Source organism: Aythya fuligula, chromosome 2 (assembly GCF_009819795.1).
Source record: "Aythya fuligula isolate bAytFul2 chromosome 2, bAytFul2.pri, whole genome shotgun sequence".
NCBI classification, from domain to species: domain Eukaryota; kingdom Metazoa; phylum Chordata; class Aves; order Anseriformes; family Anatidae; genus Aythya; species Aythya fuligula.
In genome coordinates this window covers 107,969,985-107,990,920 of record NC_045560.1, presented here as the reverse complement: position 1 = coordinate 107,990,920, position 20,936 = coordinate 107,969,985, and the positions used below count along the sequence as shown (strand labels likewise).

The 20,936-nt window shown below is 38.6% G+C and overlaps 1 protein-coding gene across 5 annotated transcripts; it reads right to left on the bottom strand.

Annotated features, from left to right (window-relative positions):
- Nucleotides 1-528: 528 nt before the first annotated feature.
- Nucleotides 529-18,983, bottom strand: ZBTB14 (zinc finger and BTB domain containing 14). 5 transcript variants are annotated; one of them, XM_032182113.1, is made up of 7 exons: nt 18,960-18,983; nt 17,344-17,427; nt 15,863-16,861; nt 3,496-3,558; nt 2,744-2,848; nt 1,755-1,796; nt 529-1,550 (listed from the first exon to the last, which is right to left on the bottom strand). In XM_032182113.1, the coding sequence occupies exons 2-5, from the start codon at nt 17,344-17,346 to the stop codon at nt 2,831-2,833; spliced, it is 1,083 nt and encodes a 360-aa protein (XP_032038004.1). In that variant the 5' UTR covers nt 17,347-17,427; nt 18,960-18,983; the 3' UTR covers nt 529-1,550; nt 1,755-1,796; nt 2,744-2,830. The 5 variants fall into 5 exon arrangements, with proteins under 5 accessions (XP_032038004.1, XP_032038007.1, XP_032038005.1 ...); XM_032182116.1 differs by lacking the exons at nt 529-1,550; nt 1,755-1,796; nt 2,744-2,848 and adding an exon at nt 13,294-13,410 and having other exon boundaries at nt 3,270-3,558; nt 18,960-18,982; XM_032182114.1 differs by lacking the exons at nt 529-1,550; nt 1,755-1,796; nt 2,744-2,848 and having other exon boundaries at nt 3,272-3,558.
- Nucleotides 18,984-20,936: the final 1,953 nt, after the last annotated feature.

Genomic DNA, 20,936 nt, shown 5'->3' with positions numbered 1-20,936 from the left:
ACACGGACGCACACTCAGAGCAACACCGCTGCCACAACTCGCTGCCCCGCAGCGACAGAAGCGGGGAGGGCGAGGAAGGTAATAGAGGTCTGCCCAGCAGGGAGATCGGCTAATTGCTCCTAATTACCTCTCGGCACCAGCCCCGCTGCCTGACATTTCGGGGCACGCTGCTTTCACCACAAGCTAGCAGCCTTGCTAATACGCTCCAGCGACACTGGACTTTGTCACAGCACTGTAGCTCTCAAAGATTTAAATGCTGAGGAATTTATACCCTGATTTCGCAGGCCTGATAACACAGCTGTAGTGACAGAAGCACTTCGAATTAAGAGGGAACATTAATGTTCCAAAATATAAAACACAATTTATTATTTAATTTACTTAATTAATTATTATTTAATAAACACAATTTATTAAGGTAAATAAATAAATGAATGAATAAATGAACTAAGTAAACAGGAGGGCAAACAGTGTGAAATGATAAAACTTAAAAAAAAAAGAACAACTTTTGTGTTTCACACTTAACTTGCTTTTATTTGTAAAACCAATGCTCAGGTTTCATGGGGTCCCAGAACTTCCACAACTGAAGCAGGAAGCACTGACAACAGTCAGATGGGACACAATTTACAGTAAATAACTGTTCTGTTTAACCCTACACCTGCAAGAGGTAGTTTGAAAAACATTGATTAACCAGTGCAGATTAGCAAAAAATAGATTAAAAACACATTTTTAGTTGGAAAATTGGCATGTAAATTTTTGCGATATGCAATGCATTTTCCAGACACACGTTTATAATCTACAGATTTCTACAAACCTATTTCATTATTTTCATAATCAAGCATTTTATACACACACAGCTTTCCATATAAATCTCAAATAATTTAGGTATCCAAATAAGTACTTCTTCTTAAAATATAGATACAGAAAAGCCCTGAGTCACTTAAATAATTCTGCCTATATACCCCAGCAAGAACTCAAGAATGGCATCACTTGCAAAGTCAAACTAATCACATGGTGACAGTTTTATATATTTATTTATTTATGGAACACCATATATGATCATGTCTGAGAAGGCCTTCAAGACTTATCTTTACATACTATTTCTGGATATTCACAAGATCTTCCCCCTATCAGCCTCAGCTTCTTTATTGCCATTTCTTCCTCTCTTCTGCCTTATATTTCAAAGATTTAATTTCACTTCTCTCAGACAGCAACTAACTCAAACATTATAACTCTGACTGTTTAGAAATATTGTTGTTTAAGAATGCTACCTGTAAATATCTTTTTTGCATCTATTGTTGGTTTGTATCTACCTAAAATCTGAGAAATAATAGCATAACTATGAACATGAACTTAGAATAATTTCTAGTACACATAGCCCAAATACAGGAGGAAAATATCAGCTCTCTTATGAGAAAGATAAAAGGTATCCTACAATCTTTAAAAAACCAGGACTTTGAAAGACTGTAGGAAAATTCATACTGGTATTTTCTATGATGTATCTGTTACATGGCCTCTGTATACTTCATTCGTGTCTTCAGTGGAGGGTCAGCCTTCATAGAAAAAAATGTTAACCGCTTTTCTCAAAAAACAAACAAACAAAAACACATCAAATCTGTAAGTTCTATTACACACATCCCCAAAGGAAATTAGGTTTATGTTTCTCAGAGAGTAAGCTTTGAAATGGTGGTGCAGTTTCCAAAAAGATATTAAAAACAGTAAGTTATGTTTCAGTGATCAAAAAGTTTGTAACCTACCTGTAAAATTCTATGAGGGTATCGTTGACTTTGTAATAGAACCTACAACATTTTGGTGAAAGAATAAAGATCATTAGCCATAATATTCTGCACACATCTTACTTTAACTGATATCTGCATTTAATCTAATGAATTACGGAGAACAGGCATGCTTTATTTTAGAATCTTCAATTTTTCTTGCTCAATTTAAAAGCTAGCAGCAATTAATGTTTTCTGACTGAAGCAAAAATGCTATACTGGGCTTCTGAAGAACATGTTTTCAAATTCCAGATTTGGTCACAGGTTCATCAGCACAAAAATCATTGAAATAATTGTGCAGGATATAGTTCTGTTGTAAATTATCACCTCAGATGCAATACTGATGGAGGCAAAATTTTCCTCCAATTTATAAAATCTTTGAAGGGATAGCAGTAAGCAAAATGTACAGCTAATACAACATAATAATGAAAACAAGTAGTGCACTAATAATTATGCTCATTCAACTTCAGATCAGTGGAAAACATCAGTTAAGCCCAGTAACTCAAAAAAGCCCATGAGAGTAAAGCATAGTGCTAAAAATGAGGTATATTCTTAAAATACAATACATGACCTTGTTCTTTTAACGACTTTAGAAAACAGAAAATATGAAAACACAGAGAAAAACATCTGTATGTATTTTTACCATTAATTATATAGTCCCCCTTCCTTGTGTATCGTTTATCTTACTGGTTGAGTGAGGAACTAGTAGTCTCTGTATAACATCAGAAGACTTAAAAATTTTCAAGTATATGTCTTCAAATATTTTTAAAGAAGCTTCAACTTACTTAAAGTGTACTGCATTAAGAATGTTAACGTTTTAAAATCGATAGTTACAAAAATCAGTTGACTGATGTCCCTTTAAAATTACCCACATATCTGATGTAAACCTATTATTCTAATGGGGCTGAACACAATTATGTTGGCACAGATTCATCAGCTTAGTAAACATTTTTTAAGGATTTTTTTTTTACCTTAAGATGTTCAAAGTTTCAACATTTTGTTAACAAAAATGTACAGCTAACATTTTACAGGTAGGTATCTGAGTGTTTCTGGAGGAATCAGTTGGAAGTAATCACCTAAATATAAATGCAAACATTTTATAAGAAATTATTATAAAAATAAAGAGATAATCAGGAAGATTTCATATGTATGTATCAAATGCTAGTAAGTTTTATATTTTATAAAAAGCTGTCTCCCCAGCTTTGAGAACAAGCTAACCCTTAGCCACTTTATATTTCCTCTTACACTTCAAAATTTATAATCAAACCTTGCTCTTTCAGAGGGAAGATTAATCTGATCAGTAAACCACCTGTACTACCTTGATGTCTTTTGCTAGACTGAGTAGTATCATAAATGTCTTCAAAAAAGTAGTTACAGACACTATCTTATGGTTAAACTTAAGAAAGATCTCTACAAGCCAAGGTGCAATACATTACAACTGAAACTGCAAGGAGGTTGTTCAGAGGAAATAATTATGAGTGAGTGTCAGCAAGAAGCATCTAAAATTACTTAGATGAATATTTGAAGTGTCAAATGACAATTTGTATAGAGGGGATCATAATATTCAGTGTCCTAGATTTAAACTAGAACAATTAATGCCTCTGTGATTAATATGCCTCTACCAAACAGATGCAGGGAATAAACAGAGTAGGGAAATGAGAAAAATCTAAACAGGTAGAAGTACCATTCTCCTGAAAAAGGGAATAAATTAAAAGCCAGTTACCTTTCCGTGAGTATTCCAGAAGAACAGCAATGCACAGACTTCCAGCGGCCAAAGACATGAGACCTTGAAAGCCAGCAACAAGAACATGCAACATTTTCAGGAACAGGAGAAAGTGAACACAAAGACAAATGTGGCCATTAGAGTTTCAATGCATTTGTCTATTCATTTTTCTTAATTAATTTGATAAACTACATATTAGTCTAGGCTCAAGATTTACAAACATGGATATGTTTTAGAGTCAAACAGCAGTACAGTTTAACCTTTTTTTTTTTTTTTCCTTCTTAATTTAAATATCACAGAAATGAGTCCATACTGGGACTTCTCACAACAAGTAAAGGATCCCAAAAGCCCCATATCCTTCCAGGGATTCTCTGTAGCTTCCCTAGATTCTCCATCTAGGAAATCTGTGATACACAGCTGCCATCACAACATCTGAATGCCTCACATTAGCAGGTGCTAATGATTTCATCTTCCAACAGTCACATCAGAAATATCTTTATGTTACAAATGGGAGTGAAAATTACAGAGAAGTTGAACCCAAAACAAAAACCAACCAATAAGAAATAAAGACCTAGATAAATTTAGAAGGTCTAAATATGAGACTGAATGATTCATCTAAAGCATTACCACACACGCAACAGTGGAAAAATCAATGAAGCCAAAGTAAGCAGCTGCTCCCACCTGCCACACCTTTGTAGACAACCAGCCCCTCCACTGAGACAGATGAATGAATCACTGTCCAAAAACAAGAGCCTTTAGATCACAATGAAATTATGCTATACAGCAAGGAATTTAGTCCAGTCAAGTCCTAGGCTAATGGATCTAGCAGAGACACTGTGAAACACAGGAAAAGACTTTAAAGGATCTCACATAAAACTCATGATAGGAACAAGGCCATACCATTCTGCACCAAAGACTTATAGGATAGGTTGGGAGTATGCCATAGAAAAATTCTCATCTTCAAACGTTTTCTGTTCTACCAGTATAACATGTATAAGAATTAATACTTTTGCATTTATCCCTCTCTTTTGTATTAAGGGTGTTTAAGACTATGATCATACCACAGCTTATTGGTGTCTGTAACTTGCCTTAAGTCATAAAATCAGGCATATGCTCAAGTCTTTAAAGAACCTAAAAGAAGATATGCAAAGAAGCATTTATGACTCCTGGAAAAGAGCTAAAGTGATAAAAAGGCAGGTTTAAAATAAAAGAAAAAAATCCAAACTTGCTATAATATAGTATTTCATTAAAGACTTTGATAAATTCAAGTATAATATTTTAGTAAATGCAAACAACCTAAATATTAAACAACAGGCTTAATTTATCACTCAGAGAACAAATACATTTTATGTATATATAAAAATAACTATTTTAAGTTGCTACTAAAGGGCTTAGGTTAGTTGAGAAGGGCAAACTATTGAATTACTAAAGATCTGAAACATAACATACAAACATTAAATATATAACACTGTTTCCTAACTTGTTCTGTAGAAACAGAAAGATGGGATTTTAGCCATCATGCATAGCTAAAAATTAAACTGTATAATTATTTGGCCTAATTGCTTAAATTACATTTGTAAACATCAAAAGAAAAGATATCTTTCGTTTGCAATACCTTATAATAACAGTAGAGTGTCAAAAGTCTAAAGTTAGCAGGATTCACACAGAAAAGACCATGCCCAATTAAAAAACATCTATAGGAGGACATCACTGCTCTAGTAGAATTTATCACATCCATCAGATCTGGACTACCCTCGGACTGCATTTAATCAGTCCTTATAACGATGGGCAACTTACAGTCATATAACTGGATAAAAAAAAGTTAATGACTGAATTGGAAGATTAACCTTATGTTTCATATTGAAAGTATTTACTAACTCTGTTAAAATTGGTAATTGTTAACTTTAATTATAACATTTCTGTTTTACCAGACATGTATTTACAATGGAAGCTATGACATTTTTAAATAAGAATTTCTGATTTATTTGTTTCAATTTTTGCAGACTGAAAAACAAACTCTAGCACGAGTAAACATACTTGTCATGCACTTCAAAAACTTTAGATTTTAATCATTTCCATGCATATTGGTCGAATACCTGTTAGTCCAATAAGTAAGCTTAGTCATATTCAGACCTCTTATTAATCTGACATATAAAAGCAAGTGAAGCAAGCGTATAGCTGATCCTACATATGAAGTAGATGAATCAAACTCTTTTCCGTTATTTGATTTAAGATCGGATTCAAGAACAAAGATTAATTCTAGAAACAAAGTTAGAATATATTTGTTTTTTTAAAAATCAAGTCTCCCTTTAATGGAAACATTTAATGAGGTCTTAACTGCTTTTCAGGGGTATAAGGTTTCATGTAAAGTACTAAAAAGTTTAAGACTGAAACCTCACACCACTGCTACAAAGTTTAAGTCTCAAAATCCTGGTTTAAACTCTATTTTATATTTTAAGAGCAAAAATATAGTAGATGTGATTGCTATAATCTTACTGGAAAACTTGAAAACTTTTCTGGATGGATAGGTAAAATCCTACTGGGTAAAATAAAATCAATAACAGCTGTAATATAAAATAAGGTATCCTGTAAAAAGAAAATATTTAAGTGCTGGCATTACAGATGGAAAAAAAAAAAAAAAAAAAAAAAAAAAAAACTTGTTAAAAGTAAAGCACAGAAAATTATAAGAAATATCAGAGAACAGAATTCATTTCCAGGGAAGAACTTTTCACTGAAAGAAGGCAACTCTAGAACAAGAAAGCCTTCTGCAGCATTTGCTACGCAGCCTAAGAATTAAATTTAAAACTCCTTAACCCAAATTTGAGAACCAATTTTATATATAAACGTATCTACACTCTTTATAGTCAGGTCTTCAAATGGATCCATACTTACCTATACCTGGAAGAAAATAAAAATCACTCATTAAAAAATCTTCATATTTAGCAGAAAAGCCTAAACTAGAAAGACAGAAAAAAAGTTCTTAACAAGAAATCAGCTGATATCACCTGATAAAACACAGAATCCGTGTATCTCTGTAGATTTGATTTATATTATTTGCAAAAGCTAAAGACTGTTTGATAATTTTTACAAAGTAAGAGTGATCTAAAATAGACTTAGAGAATATTGTCTACTTCTAAAATCTGTAAACATAAATCAATGTTGCAAAAATATATATTTTCATCCTCTTAGGCTTACAGTTTTATCTTTCAGTGAGTTAAATATTTATTGTCTTTTTAATTATTATTTTCTCTTTAATCTGAGTAATTTGCCAGAATTCAAGGCTTTGTAGGATTACTAGGTGAGAGGGAAGAAGGACTCAGAGTAATCTAAATAGTAACAAAACAGAAAACAAAATCAAAAAAGTACACCCCCCCCAAATCCCCTCCCCCCCCCAAAAAAAAAAAAATAAAAAAAAAAATCAGAAAACAAACAAAATGAAAGAAATGAAGCACACACGTTTCTCTCTTCAAAATCCCCCAAGTTTATCAGTAGTAGCTTTTGCACAGGAGTTATGTCTGATCCTTTCTGTTGTCTGGTTGCCTCTCACAAACACTTTGCTACAAATGCTGTATTTTAGCAGCTTGTGTTGAATGTCGTACCAAAATTGGATAAATCCTGCTCCATTCTGCCTTCTAACTAGCTACATGCTCCTGCCACTTACCTTGAATCAAATCTAATGTATTGGTTCAACAAGGTAGGCCAGCTTAAATCTAACTCACTGAAGCACTGAATTGCTCTGTTATAGAAACTCACTCAATTGGTTTACCCTAAAGCCCCAAAAGCCATTAAACAGGGCAAACGAGGGAGGAAATGGGTGCAAAAGGCACTAGTTGGAGAGGAAAGGAGAGAATGGGATTAACCCTCTTAGCAACAATTTGCAGTTTTACTACGTCAAATGAAACACAAAGGTGCTGTCTTAGGAGGCAGTCACGCCATGGCCAAAGTCTGTGCAACTTTGGGCTGCTTCTCCACTGACCCTAGCACTGAGGTAGTCATGTATGTGGTGTTGCACTTCAGGGGGCTAACAAGCTTAAGAACAGCCTCAAAACAGCTATTAGTTTTCAGGTGCTTCGCCTCTCTACAGAGAAGTTCACAGAGATATTCCACAAGTGCTGCTGCAGAACCAACGGTAAACTGTGGCAACCATAACTCAGGTTGACTGAAATTACCATGGATCTGAAACCTTGATCTTCTTTAATATTTTCCCTTATCTTGCAAACAAGGAAACATCTCATGATTTACCTCTGCCCTGGACATGAAGCCTATAGCTTCATTTGTTACCTCTCTCTTTGTTATCACTTAAGACAAATAACTAGGCTTGAGTTAAAAAGAACACTAGGCCTGTTCCTATGCCTTAAGAACACTGAATATAGACTGCCTTTGGATTCAAGGGGAGAGTCAGTAGCTTGTTAAAAAAAAAAAAAAAAAAAGAGTATCCAGCATATTAACTAATAAGCACGATATTAGTTCCATGAAAGTTCTAGGCATAGTAAATGCTACCCAGAAGTACTGCGTAGCTTTGCTTGAAACTATGTCCTGAAAAGTCTTCAAAAGGGAAGAATTCAGCAAGAAAAAAAAGAATATAACTTCGGAATGGGAATTGTCCAGACAAGATAAGAGGGTGGCTATGTAAGATAGAGTGAGCTGTCACTCATTTCACTACAGTTGAAATAAGAAGGTCTTGCTCCTTCTTGCTTACCCTCATCCCTTTTCCCTTCCAAATACCTTCACCACTTATCATACACTGACACAGCAATTCACCAGACACCTCTAGGAGCTGGAAAGGAAGGGAGAAGGAACAAGACTCTCCCTTTCAACAGAATTAAGCTTTACCAAACAAAGCCTGCTTTGCTATCCTTTTAGACCACTGTCTTCTCAAAAAACAAGGTTTACAATAGGAAAAAAGAAAAATCAAAATCAATGCTTAAGTTTTTAAACAAACATAGAGAAATATCCCATTGCAAACTATCTTTCCATGCAGCAGAAGCCACTTTCTATTCACTTTATCTCTTTGCAAGGTAAACAGATCAAAGTCTATCAGCGTCTGAGAGAAGCATTCCTTAATGCCCTAGGCAGAACTCAAGAAAATTTTAATTATTTTGTAACAGGAAATGGGGGAATGATAACAGGCTTATGGATTCCCCAGTAAAAATGAATAAATAAACAAAAAAATGAAAACAAAAATGCACCAGGACAAAATGCTTAGATAAAGACAGTCGGTACCACTAGATACTTCTACTGTAATAGATCTCTATCAAAAGATTCTTCATGGCTTGCACACACAGGAAAAATAATCCATACACAGATTCTAAATGTTGCAGTTAAGGTAATGAAAACAAAATGACAAAGTGTCATCTTAGGTGACTGACTTCTTAGGCAGGGGAAAACGTTCTTAAATACAATCAACTCTACTCTGTATACAGTAAATACAAATTTGAATTTAATTTATATTACAGCTGAATAAATTCAAGTTTGAGAACATTTTTTTTCAAAGTATATACTTATTTTTACCCCAACTCTTCTCCCTAACTTTGTCCATGCAACCTTAAACACTACAGAAACATATTCACAAGCTTTGACTGTTTGCAAAATAGAACCAACTAGTATCTTCATAAGACATACACACAGTCCTGAAAAGTCTACTTTGTAAACTGCAATGATTCTGACAAGTACAAAATAGCAATATATCTGCATATAATTGATAATTTCCCTTGAAGAGAAACTCCTGTCTGCAGTTTCACAGTATCTTGTATATTTCCATTTCCAATTTCTAGAGAAGGAAAAAAATGTTTGTTTGTTTGTTTGTTTGTTTTTTGTTTGTTTTGTTTTTTTGTCTGAGTACCTCCTCTTGCCTGAGCACACTGCAATGCCACTAAAAGGGTTTGTTCTTATAAGCACTGCCTGTGGTATCTGTGACCCTGAAAAAAAAAAAAAATCTTTATTAGGGAAGAATGAAAAGCTAAGTATTTTTGTCTTTAAAAATATTCTAAAAATTGAGCTTCCCTGCAGCTAACTTGCTTGCACACGCAGATTACTCAAATGTATAAATAGTCTGTTGGGAGGAGGTAAGAAATCTACAAAAGTAAGCAGTGTGCTTTTTTCTTTTTTTTTTTTCTTTTTTTTTTTTTGTTGTTGTTAAACAGAATGATTTTGCATAACAAAATATATTTTTTTTTTCTAAAATGGAAGAATTTAAATTATAATTCTTCATAATTCTTATAATTTTATGATTCCATGAAGACCATCTATATTCAAGGCACTTTCAATTAATTTCTTTTACTTCTACATTAAAATACAGCTTTAAATCTAAATGTATGCATAGCATGTAACGTGGTTACTATCATATATATATTTATACAGAATGGCTCAACATTATGAAAAAGAAAATACATTTGGAATTTTTCAGTAAGAATTTAAACTTCTTGTTATCGTCACTTGCAGTCTTGTATTCTTTCAAGTGCTACAGACTTTTAAATATAGATATGTATCTTAGATACATATACATCATATGTAAATACATATATAGATATATAGGTTATCCTAGAAGGAATCTGGTATACAAGTACACAGCATTTGTGCTGTTGGCCAAGCCTTTTGATATCCATAAACAAAAAAAGTTAGGCTTGGAAAAACTTTGTTCAATCTACATGTTTTTCAAATTTACCTATATAAAATTAGATACTTAGCTAGAGATTATTGGAGATCAGAAATACTTCAGAAGTCTATTTCTATCTTAAAGAGCTCTCAACACGACAGCGCTCTTTTGTTCATATTGGAATTGTTGAAATCCATGAACTTTCAGCATTTTATAAATATCTAAAGGAGTAGGGCCTGCAAATAAGAAAATATAAAAGGATAGTGGAGAGAAATATTAAAAAAAAAAAAACAACAGCAACATATCAATATTATATAAATCACCATTTTTAGCTATTCTATTATTTCAGATTCCTTTTATTACATTTAAGAATCATTCCTGAGAAGAGATGTCTCGACTCTCATGACACATATTTAACAAAATTTATTCATGGAAGTCCTCCGTCTGTTCTAAAATGAATGCTATTATAATTGTTTTAGATCTATATAAAGACAAATGACAGACCAACTGCTGTAATGGAATTTTTAATGATACTTTTCTGGCTAACCGGGCATGCTACTGTGAACTGTGGACTAACTGAACAAGATGAAAATTCTCTAAAACTGTCTTTACATTCTAGGTAGAATTATACTATTCTGTACTGCTTTGTAAATGCTTTAAGAAAAATCATATGAGGCTAGTGGTAGATGTACTTTATTTCAGCTATACACTGCTTCTGTATGACAGAGGGGTGTCTGAACTGATAAAAGACTTAAGAAAAGATAATCTCTCTCTAAAAATACATTCTAAGCTTAGATATTATCTGACTTTTTATTCTATATCTTACCCAACTCTATTAATTTAAATAATCCTACTCACTGGAATTATGAAGGTAGCCCTAAAACTACATCTAAATTGAAAAATTGGGACCAGATCTCCAAAGCAACCTGCAGATCGAGTAGCTAAATAGCAAAATTTTGAGGAGTATTTAGCATTTTCAGCTTACGTGAACATATGGAAGCTGAACTCTTCAAAATTTTGCTACTCAGGTCAGCATGAGGCATTTTCTTTCACATGACGACCTCTAAATCTCTCATCTCTCACCCAACGCTGTTTTTCAAAGAATAAATCAGAAAATGATAACACAAGTACTAAACTGTGAAGTGCTTCATTTTCTAATGTTTGTTAAAATACTGGTAATGAGGGTGTGTAAAACAGGGGTTAGGGAGTGCAGAAGGGCTGGAAGGTATTCTTTCATATGGTCTCTGTTCCTTTTCATCTTTAGAAAACACCTGTTTTTAAGAGCACAGTTAAAAATCACAGAATAGCAAAGTTCATATTTGAAGTATTTCTTTTCACTGTACATTATTTAGTCTTTTAAATCACAAAGAATCTTAATTAAACTGTTTACTTCCTTAGCGTTTGGATCTTTTTGCAACTCAGGAGACTTTGGGTTAGCATCTCGACTGGTGTCAATCACACAGACCCATTCGGGTCACCAGAAATCAACTGACATGTTGTTGCATTAGACATATATGTATATAAATATATAAGTATATATACATAAAAGCCGTGAACGTGCAAATGGGTATTTATATACTTAAAACATGGAGAGTTCCCTTGAAGCTACTTGGCCACGTCACCATACCATGGATAGACTTTCAGCATAAGCCAGAATTTTTGCTATCCTCTGTATATGAAAGACATTACTGACTTGGGTTTCAAAGCAGTAGATGGAGAAGTGTATATTTAGAACTAATTCAATGCATGCTGGTTTTGCTACTTAATTTAAATATATATATCTAATATTTAATGCAATTGTGGCCACCGATGTTTCTATAGCATTCTGTCATTCTTGCACGCACTCTAGTTAGCTAAGCTGTCCCTGTGTCTGCAAACCTTGTTAGGAATATTAGGCTAGTCTGGTCCCAGTAAGTCAAAAAATTCCAAATAACTGGACAGGATCTCATCTACTTTCCTGTAAGTTCTGAAAGAAATCATCATCCTTGTAAAAGCAGAAGTAAAACTTTGCCCACTCCTCAATCAGTCCAGCTCATAGCTATTTATCATGCTGGCAAACATTCTGTGGCTTGGAGCTGATATACATCTGTTCCTGTACACAGCGTCTTATGGTTCAGACAGAAGCTGGGAGCAGTAGTGCAGTTACTGCTGCCACTGTATTTATGCACATGCAGTTGTATTTACCTGAACTTCACGCTCAGATCTCCATAGTACATAAGCTACAATCCCTTCAGAAGGTAAACACATAACAGGAGTAATTTAAAATACATTGCCAATAGCATAGAGATGAGGTTACTTCCTAAGACCTCTTCCGGAACTTTAAGCTGAAATTATTTTTTTAATTATTGAATTATTGTTCAAAAAAAAAAAAAAAAAAGAGGAGAGGAGGAAGGAAGGGAGGGGAAGGGAGACTTAAGCATTCATGAACAATATTGTTGTTGTTGGACTCTGGAAAACACAGTGGCATTCTGACTCCTTTGCAGCTAAAAACTAGTAAGAGGCTTACGCTCCTTTTGAAACCTATGACATGGGAGTAACTCCATTGTCTTTACTTAAGTTGTTCCTATGGCACAGAGTGCTAAGGCCAAGTCCCATGTAAAGTGTTTATGCCATGCCCAAGGCACATGTGACAACATTTGTTCCTGCCTCAGAATACTACTGTATAAGAGTATATAAAATATCAATGTCTCAATTTTAAAATGCTACAAGCATCTTGCAACCCTTAGAGCTATAACCTTATATAACTCTTACAGGTGTAAGCTTAAAGGATAGCGAAACCTACTCTGATGTAAAGTCTAGTTATTACACTTCTGATTGTCTTTCCATGCATTCCTGCTTTCTCATAAGTTTCAAATTCACGACCTGATTGCTTGTGCACGTCAGACAGAGGGCGATGTTTTCTTCTGTAAGCCTTGAGCTCTCTTACCATTCAAGTGTTCATTTATTACTTCCCTAGCATTCCGAAAAAAACAAACCACCAAAGTTAAAGAGGCTCTTCAGAGGTTGTTTAGCTTACCCTGCAGCTTCAAGGCGGAATTAACTATATTTAAACCATTCCTAAAATGTTTGTCTAATCCATTCTCGAACACCACCGGTACCAGAGATTGGAGCACCTCCCCAGGCATTCTGTTCTAATAATTCATTATTCTACCCCTTAGAAATATTTTGTAATGTCTAATGTAAATGCATTTTAAGCTCATTACCTCTTGCACTCTTTGTAAGAGACCTAGAGATTTTTTTTTTTTTCCACCTTGTATGCTTCTGAAGTCTTTTCACAGCAGATTTGTTTTATGCACAGTTAACCACCCCAATTTTATCATCTAAGAAAAAAAAATGAACAAAAGATAAGAAAACATAGCAAGACTACTATTCTTAGAAAGAAAAAAGTAGATCCCATTCTGGACCTACTATCTTTATCTGTGATCATATACAATAAAACATTTTAACAATGGTCATTTATCATGTTCCTCAAGAGAACCAATAAAATGCAATGAATACACATCCTCTGATGTTGCACAGATACAAAATGTATAGTTTGTTTACAAACTAATATTACTGAATGTAAAATGAAGCAACATTTTAAAAAAATATATTGGTAAAAGTCCAAAGTTTACATTTTCTAAAATATTAAATTCGTGTTTTATTTACAGACCAGCTTTCAAATGATTATTGGCATTTTAAGATAATTGCTTAACCTGATGGGTACATGTATAAAATGAAACTGTAAAACAAACAAACAAACAAAAACAATAAGAAAAGTTTCATATAACAGTTCCAAAAACGCTATTTTCCATTTCTATTTAGAAATGCAAGATGTGATTTGCCACGCAGTAACTTACCAGAACCTGGTCTAACACTTCAATATGATATAGGTTTTGCAAACGACCAATGTTATCCAACCACGTGCCCAAGAGTGCATTTTTTGCCCATTCCAACTTCAAATGAAGTGTTGACAACAGTTGTAATATTTACAAATTTAAAATAAAGGCTCAAAATCCCTTTGGATCACATTATCACTGTTATTGTGTCTTCTCCTGTTGACTACACATAGCAGACTGCAATCCAAAGACTACGTATTTTGCTGACTCTGTGAGTTAACAGTTAAATTAGCAGCATCTACCTCAGCTTGTCTGGAAAAAAAAATAAAAAACAAAACAAAACAGGCAACTCTAAGTAACAGACTAATAGTGAACACTGATTCTGAACCAGTTATGACTGAAATCACCCACTGAAGTCTCCCTCTCGCTGAGAGGTGGCGTGCCAGAGGGTGGAAGCTTTGAACCTTAGCAGGACCTATTAGCTGGTGTGACAAGTCAAGATATAAAAACCCACAGTCTGAACACTGCTGGCGGGTATGCGATAGCCCATGGCTGTGCTCTGAAACTCTGGAGGTCTGGCAGTGAATTCCAGTCACTCACCAGTGCAGCTAATTCTCCTGTGCTGCCAGAAACACTCCTTTGCCTTAACTGTGCTAGGTTAGGTGAAGTGAAAGCTGCATAATAATAACTACAGCCTCAGGCTGTATTAGCTTTAACTCATTTCTACGGGCCTGAGTAAGGAAAGAATCTCCTTCTCCATGATGCATCTTTTTTTCCTTCGTGGCTCCATCCCATCTCCTGGGGCCTGCATAAGATTTCTAAAATGAACATAGAAACAATTGAGTCAGACTCTTTTTTTCCCCCAGAGAAGGGACTAGTGAGTGCAATGACCTTTCTTCTTTGCCAGCCTGGACCACTGTGAATAATGCCATTTTTTCAGGAAAGCAAGTACTTACTAGTCCATAAAACTTGCCACCTCAATTAACATGAGAGGATATTTGAGGGAGTGGAATAAGAAGCAATTTCGATTTGATCGCCGCCCTCCAGTACACTCTATGGTACCAACCTCTAGCACCTACGTTGGGTGAAAAAAGGAGGAATTACAGAACCTAGGGAATTAACAGTTGTTTCTCCAAAACTGTAGGTATAGCACCTTCAAAACTATGAAAAACAAGTACTTCCTTCCCATGTTTGGTATGTTCTGAGATCTCAGCACTTTAAAACATAACTCACTGATTTTGATGTCTATACCATACGTAGTATCCCATACTGGATGAAGCAAAACATCAGCCAGTGACGATCCCTGTTTTATAGAGAACTTGATCATACTCTTAAATTAAATCAGGTATTAGTGCATTGTACTGCTAACGTCAACAAAACTATTTTATATTCTAAGAATACCCATCTCTGAAATATTTTAAAATACCTAACCAAGCAATGCTTTGTGTTCCTATGTAGCATTCAATTCTTCTAAAAATAGTTGCTTTTTTTTTCTTTTTGGAAAAGATAATTATCAGTCTAAATGTATACCAACAATAGATTTTGTTCAATTTCTTATATTATTTCTGATAAATTTTCTGTGTTTTTTTTCTTTTTTTTTTTTTTTTTTTTAACTACAGGCTATAGTTTCTAATTGCTGCTCTGCTTCAGCAGCCATAGCTGCTGCCTGTAATTGTTCTGTTTCACTCTGGATGGAATTGGCTGTAGTAACTTGTTTTCTTTCACTGTGCATATTGTTCTCATGCCTTTTTAGATCAGATGCTTTAGCAAACGCTTTAGTGCAGGAACTGCAGACAAAAGGTTTCTCTCCTCGGTGTCTTCTTTCATGGTCTTTGAGGTGGGACTTGTGCTTGAAAGCTTTATCACACATATGGCATGCAAATGGCCTCTCATTACTGTGAACTCTTTCATGCTTTTTTAGATCTGGTGCCCGAATAAAAGACTTTCCACATACCTCGCAACTGTAAGGCTTGTAACCTGTGTGTATTTTCAGATGCTCTTTCAAATGAGCTTGTGTGGTAAAGCCCTTTGTACACATTTCACAAACAAATGGTCTATCAGCAGTGTGTAGCTTTTCATGTTTTCTCAGTCGTGCTTCATCAGAAAAGGTCTTACCACAAGCCTGACATACAATGTGTTCCCTGTGACCATAAAGCAAATATTCAAATTTCATATCCCCAGCTGCTGTCGTCCAGCCTGGTGTCTGTTCATCTTTCACCTCACTTATGCCATCATTAAATGTCAAAGCCTGAGGGGTTTGGGATCCTAAGTCTTTTGATTCGGTTGTTTCCATGGGCTCTACCTCTTGGCCATAGCAGTTTACTTTTCGAACTTCTTCACTTCCCAGTTCTTTCAGAATCGCCTCCTGAACTCTCAGGGTAGTGGTGGGTGATTTTCCATCTTCCTGACTGGGGGGAGTTCCTTCCACTGTCACATCAGATGGACTGTCGTCGTGATCTCCAATTTCTTCCACCTCATCGTCTTGGGTATCATTAGGTTCCCCAATAGGACGGTTTATTTTTAGGCAGTACTTGTTCTTGGACTGGGTGTTTTCTTCGGGACTAGATACATCACGCTTTTGCGTGCAGAGTTTATCTAGAAAGCGAATACCAAGAATCTGGCCCGAAGACATCATCAAATTTACATCCTCTTTCTTAACAGAAATCTTTGCAGTGTACATGTAATTGAGAACCTCCTCAAAAATATCAGAACGAAGAAAATCTATTTCTATTACTGATGAACTATCGACTTCTAGTTTTTTGAAAAGCTTTTTGAAGTAGGTACTGCAGGCAGCAAGCACACACCTATGTGCTCTGAACTTAACATCTTCAACCACGATAGCTATGTCACAAAATTCTCCTTCCAAACGTTGTTCGTTTAATGTTTTCAGGAACACAGTTTTGTGATCATCGTCATTGTACTTAATGGTTTCAGACATACTGATGAAAAACTCCTGTAAAATAACAAGAACAAGCTTTGTAACAAAGTAGTCTAAACCATAAAATCCCAACAGCTGATGCTATTTACACTCCAAAAGAATTGCCAGGTAAATTTTTTAGTTTAACAGGACCAGGAAAAGCCTTTCAGAGTATAAAAACATTACTCTTAAGCCTCTTTTAAGTTTTTGAATATATAAAAAATATTGTAAATACATATAAATAACTGCAAATATAAAAATCTCTCCCTAGATTACACACTTTGTAGGACACATAGATACTTGTAGAGGATATTTTTTGCATTAGATATTAATTATTCAAATACTGATTCAGTCATCCACAATGGGAAACTTTCCCTGTGAAGTTGCAATTCCTTGAAAACGTGTGATCCAACTGCAGCAGAAGTCATTCACTAAATCTTCATTCTGAAAATTGAGGAAAAACTCTAAATGTGTCAGCATATCCAACTAAAACGCGAAACATCAAATATAAGCCTTACCATGAACAATGCAGGAAATTTTCTGAATAAATGTTTATTAAGTATTTGACAGATGATTAACCCTTACAATGGGCCACCTTCAGCCTGAAAGACAGAAAGATAGTAGTATTTTAAGAAATGATAAAATATATTACATAAGTTATTTTAAATTAGCGTGTTAAAACACAGCATTTGCCATTATTTACAATGATTCTGTAAATACTATTAAAATGCCCTATCCTACCAATGACTTTGTAAATTAATTTGATAGCGCTGTCGTCCAAAAACCACACATTTGCTTTCATCTGGCTTCAGCACTTCCCTGACTCTGCTTTCTTGTTACTCACTTACTTTGGACTAGCGCTGAAAGACAGAAAAACTTCTACAGGAATCAACACAGCTGACCTATTAAGCCATCAAAAAGACTGAATGGCTGAATTCTGCTGAATTAGTGAGCAGACCAAGACCAGTGGAGAGAGCGGTAAGCAGACAGCAGCTCGAAGGACAGCACCTTGGGCTGCAGATGGATGCACTGAGAGACCACGAGATGGATGCAGTGAGACCAAGGACACCAGATCTCCAAAGAAACGATGGAGATACTTGAAAGGCAGAGGGATGGTGAAAGACACAGAGTTTATGTTACTCAATCCCCATTTCCCAGAGGGGGACACTTGTGGCAGAGACAGGAAACGCACTGGAGAGGAGGGCAATCCAACAGTTGGTTCGAACACCTCCCTCCATCACCTCATGTGCATCTGCAGGATGCTCAGCTCCTAAACTCCTGCTTATCCTTATTTTTCTTTGACCAAATATGAAAGGGATGCAGCTGCCACTCTGTAACACAGCATGGAAGCAGCCAGCACCCTGCAAGTGCGTTTGCAGGTCTGGCATTGCAGCAGGTGGACTTAAGCAATAATAAAAAAAAAAAAAAAAAAAAGGAAAAGGTAAAAAAAAAAAAAAAAAGTAGGAAAACCAACATTATTTTCGTTGCCGTGTATAACCAGATGTTGTGATAGCCGAAAAGGAAGCGTACTTTTTTTTTTTTTTTTTTGTATTTGATACTTGATCTTGATATTTGAAGCTGTGTGTGTGTGTGTGTGTGTTCCTGGGCTGCCTGGCTCTGTCCTGTAACCCTGCCCCGATGGGGACAGGACTGTCCCAGCGGGACCCCACGACTCCTACGAGACCCCCACGGGACCTGCGGGGCGCCTGCTGCCGGCTCCGGGCAGCGATCGCGCCCCCCTCCCTTAGTCCCAGGCCACCGCGCACCACCACAGCGGGCGGAGCGCGGGAGCGGCGCCGCGCACCCGCCGCCGAGGACGCGACGCGGCGCGGGCGGGCTCCCGACGGGGCCCGTCCCTCGCAGCAACCCGCGGCAGGAAGGCGCCGCCCGCGCTCCCGGCCTCTCCCCCCCCACCCTCCCTGCGCACACGGCGGCGGCGGCGGCGCCGCCTCACGGGGCTGCGCAGCGCCCCCCTCCCTCCCCTCCCTCCCTCCTTTCCCGCCTCCGCCGCCAGGCCGCGCGCCCCTTTGTTGCAGCGCCGCCCGCGCGCACCCGGCGGCGGCGGCGCCCGCGTCCCCCGCGCGGCGCTGCCGTTGGGAGAGGGGGGGGGGGGGGGGGTTGGGCTCGCGCTTACCTGCCGCCCGCCCGCGCGCGCGCACGGAGCCCGCCGCCGCCACCGCCGCCGCCGCTTTCCCGGGGAGCTGCTCGCTGCCGCCGCCGCGGGACGGGGAGCGGGGATGGGGGGAGCAGGGATAAAGGGAAAGGGGACGGGGAGAAGGGAGGGGAAGGGGGAGAGGGGGGGGGGTGATTTGGGGAAGGGGGCCGGGGGGGGGGGGGTCTGCGCGCGCGTCTGTGCGGCCGCCACCGCCGCCCTCCTGCACGAGCACTCAGTGCGCGCGCGCGCGCCGGGGGCGGCGGGAGGTGGTGGTGGTTGGGGTGGTGTTGGGGGGGGGGGGGGGGGGGGAACGGAACGTGCATGCGCGGTGCGAGCAGGGTGCGCCTCAGCCGGGGAGCGTGGAGAGGAGCATAGAGACTGTGTGTGTGTAAAGGGGGGGGGTGGCGCGCGCACCAACGGGCGCCGGGCACCCGCCCGCGTGTGCGAGCCCGGCCCCCCCCCCCCCCCCCCCCCCCCCCCCCCCCCCCCCCCCCCCCCCCCCCCCCCCCCCCCCCCCCCAGGTCTCCCTCCTCCCCGAGCGGGCGGGGCGCGAGGAGCGGCCGCGTGAGGCACGGGCACGAAGGCGGCGCGCGGGGGCGGGGCCGGGGCTGGTGCCGCGCGCCGGCCGGCAGGCGGCGGCGGGCGGGAAGGGGCGCTCGCGCCCGGCGGCGGCAGCGGCAGCGGGAGCGGGAGCGTGAGGCGGGGCCGCGGCTCCTCGCGGCCCCTGTGGGCGGGAGCGCTGAGGGGAGCGTGCCCCGGCCGGCCGCGCGCCGCGCGCTCCTGGCGGCGGCGCGCCTCAGCGCTCCTAACGGCCCCAGGGCAGCGCTGAGGCAGCCGGCGCGGCCGCCGGGGAGAGGAGAGCTGGGGCCGCACCTGTCACCGCCCGCCTCCCTTACATTTTGTTTCGTTTTATTTTATTTCGTTTTATTTAGTTAGTTTTATTTTATTTCGTTTTATTTCGTTTTATTTTATTTCGTTTTATTTATTTATTTTTATTTTATTTTTATTTTATTTCGTTTTATTTAGTTAGTTTTATTTTATTTATTTTTATTTTATTTTATTTTATTTATTTTTATTTTATTTATTTTATTTATTTTTAATTTTATTTTTTAATTTTATTATTTTATTTCATTTCATTTTATTTTATTTTTTTATCACCAGGCTGTAGCCCGATGGCACGGCGTCCATCCCGTGGAAACAACCCGTGGATAAATAAAGCTTTAAAAGTTGCAACTCTTGCCCCTTCCTGAGTCATCTCCCGTAATGTTCCTATATCAGACAAATACATTTAGCGAATTGCTCGCCAGCTTATATTTTTATATTTTTAAACTTATATTTTTAAAATTATTCATTATAAAACGTATTTTATCTACCCGGTTTTAGGTACTATGAAAGCAAATTTGTATTTTGACTGTGCAGCCGGGACTGCCAGGCCTGGTTTTGTAGGTGCCTGGCACTGAGGCAGCAGAACCAACTGTATTAAACCCAGCCAGAAGCGTTTCTGACTCCCCTACAAGAACTCCCTCCAGCATGGAAGGAGCTCCCCACACACAGCTTCAGGACGTGCTGTGTGTTGTTGTGACGGTGCCTTGGGCACTCTGGTGGTGCCCTCCTTAGTCCTGAGTAACCTAACTGCTGAGTTTACTGACTGCACAGCACGGCTGAGGCTGGCCGGGCCCTCTGGAGGCCCCCTGCCCCAGTCCCCTGCCCCAGCGGGGCCACCCAGAGCAGGGTGCCCAGCACCACGGCCAGGCGGCTTCTGAAGGTCTCCATGAGGAGACCCCACGGCCTCTCTGGGCAGCTTGTGCCAGTGCTCGGCCACCCGCACAGCACACAAGAGCGGCCTGGGGCTCAGAGCCTGTGCCCACTGCTCCTTGTCCCGTCACTGGATGCCACTGAAAAGAGCCTGGTTCCTTCTTTGTGCCTTCCCTTCAGATGTTTATACATATTGCTGAA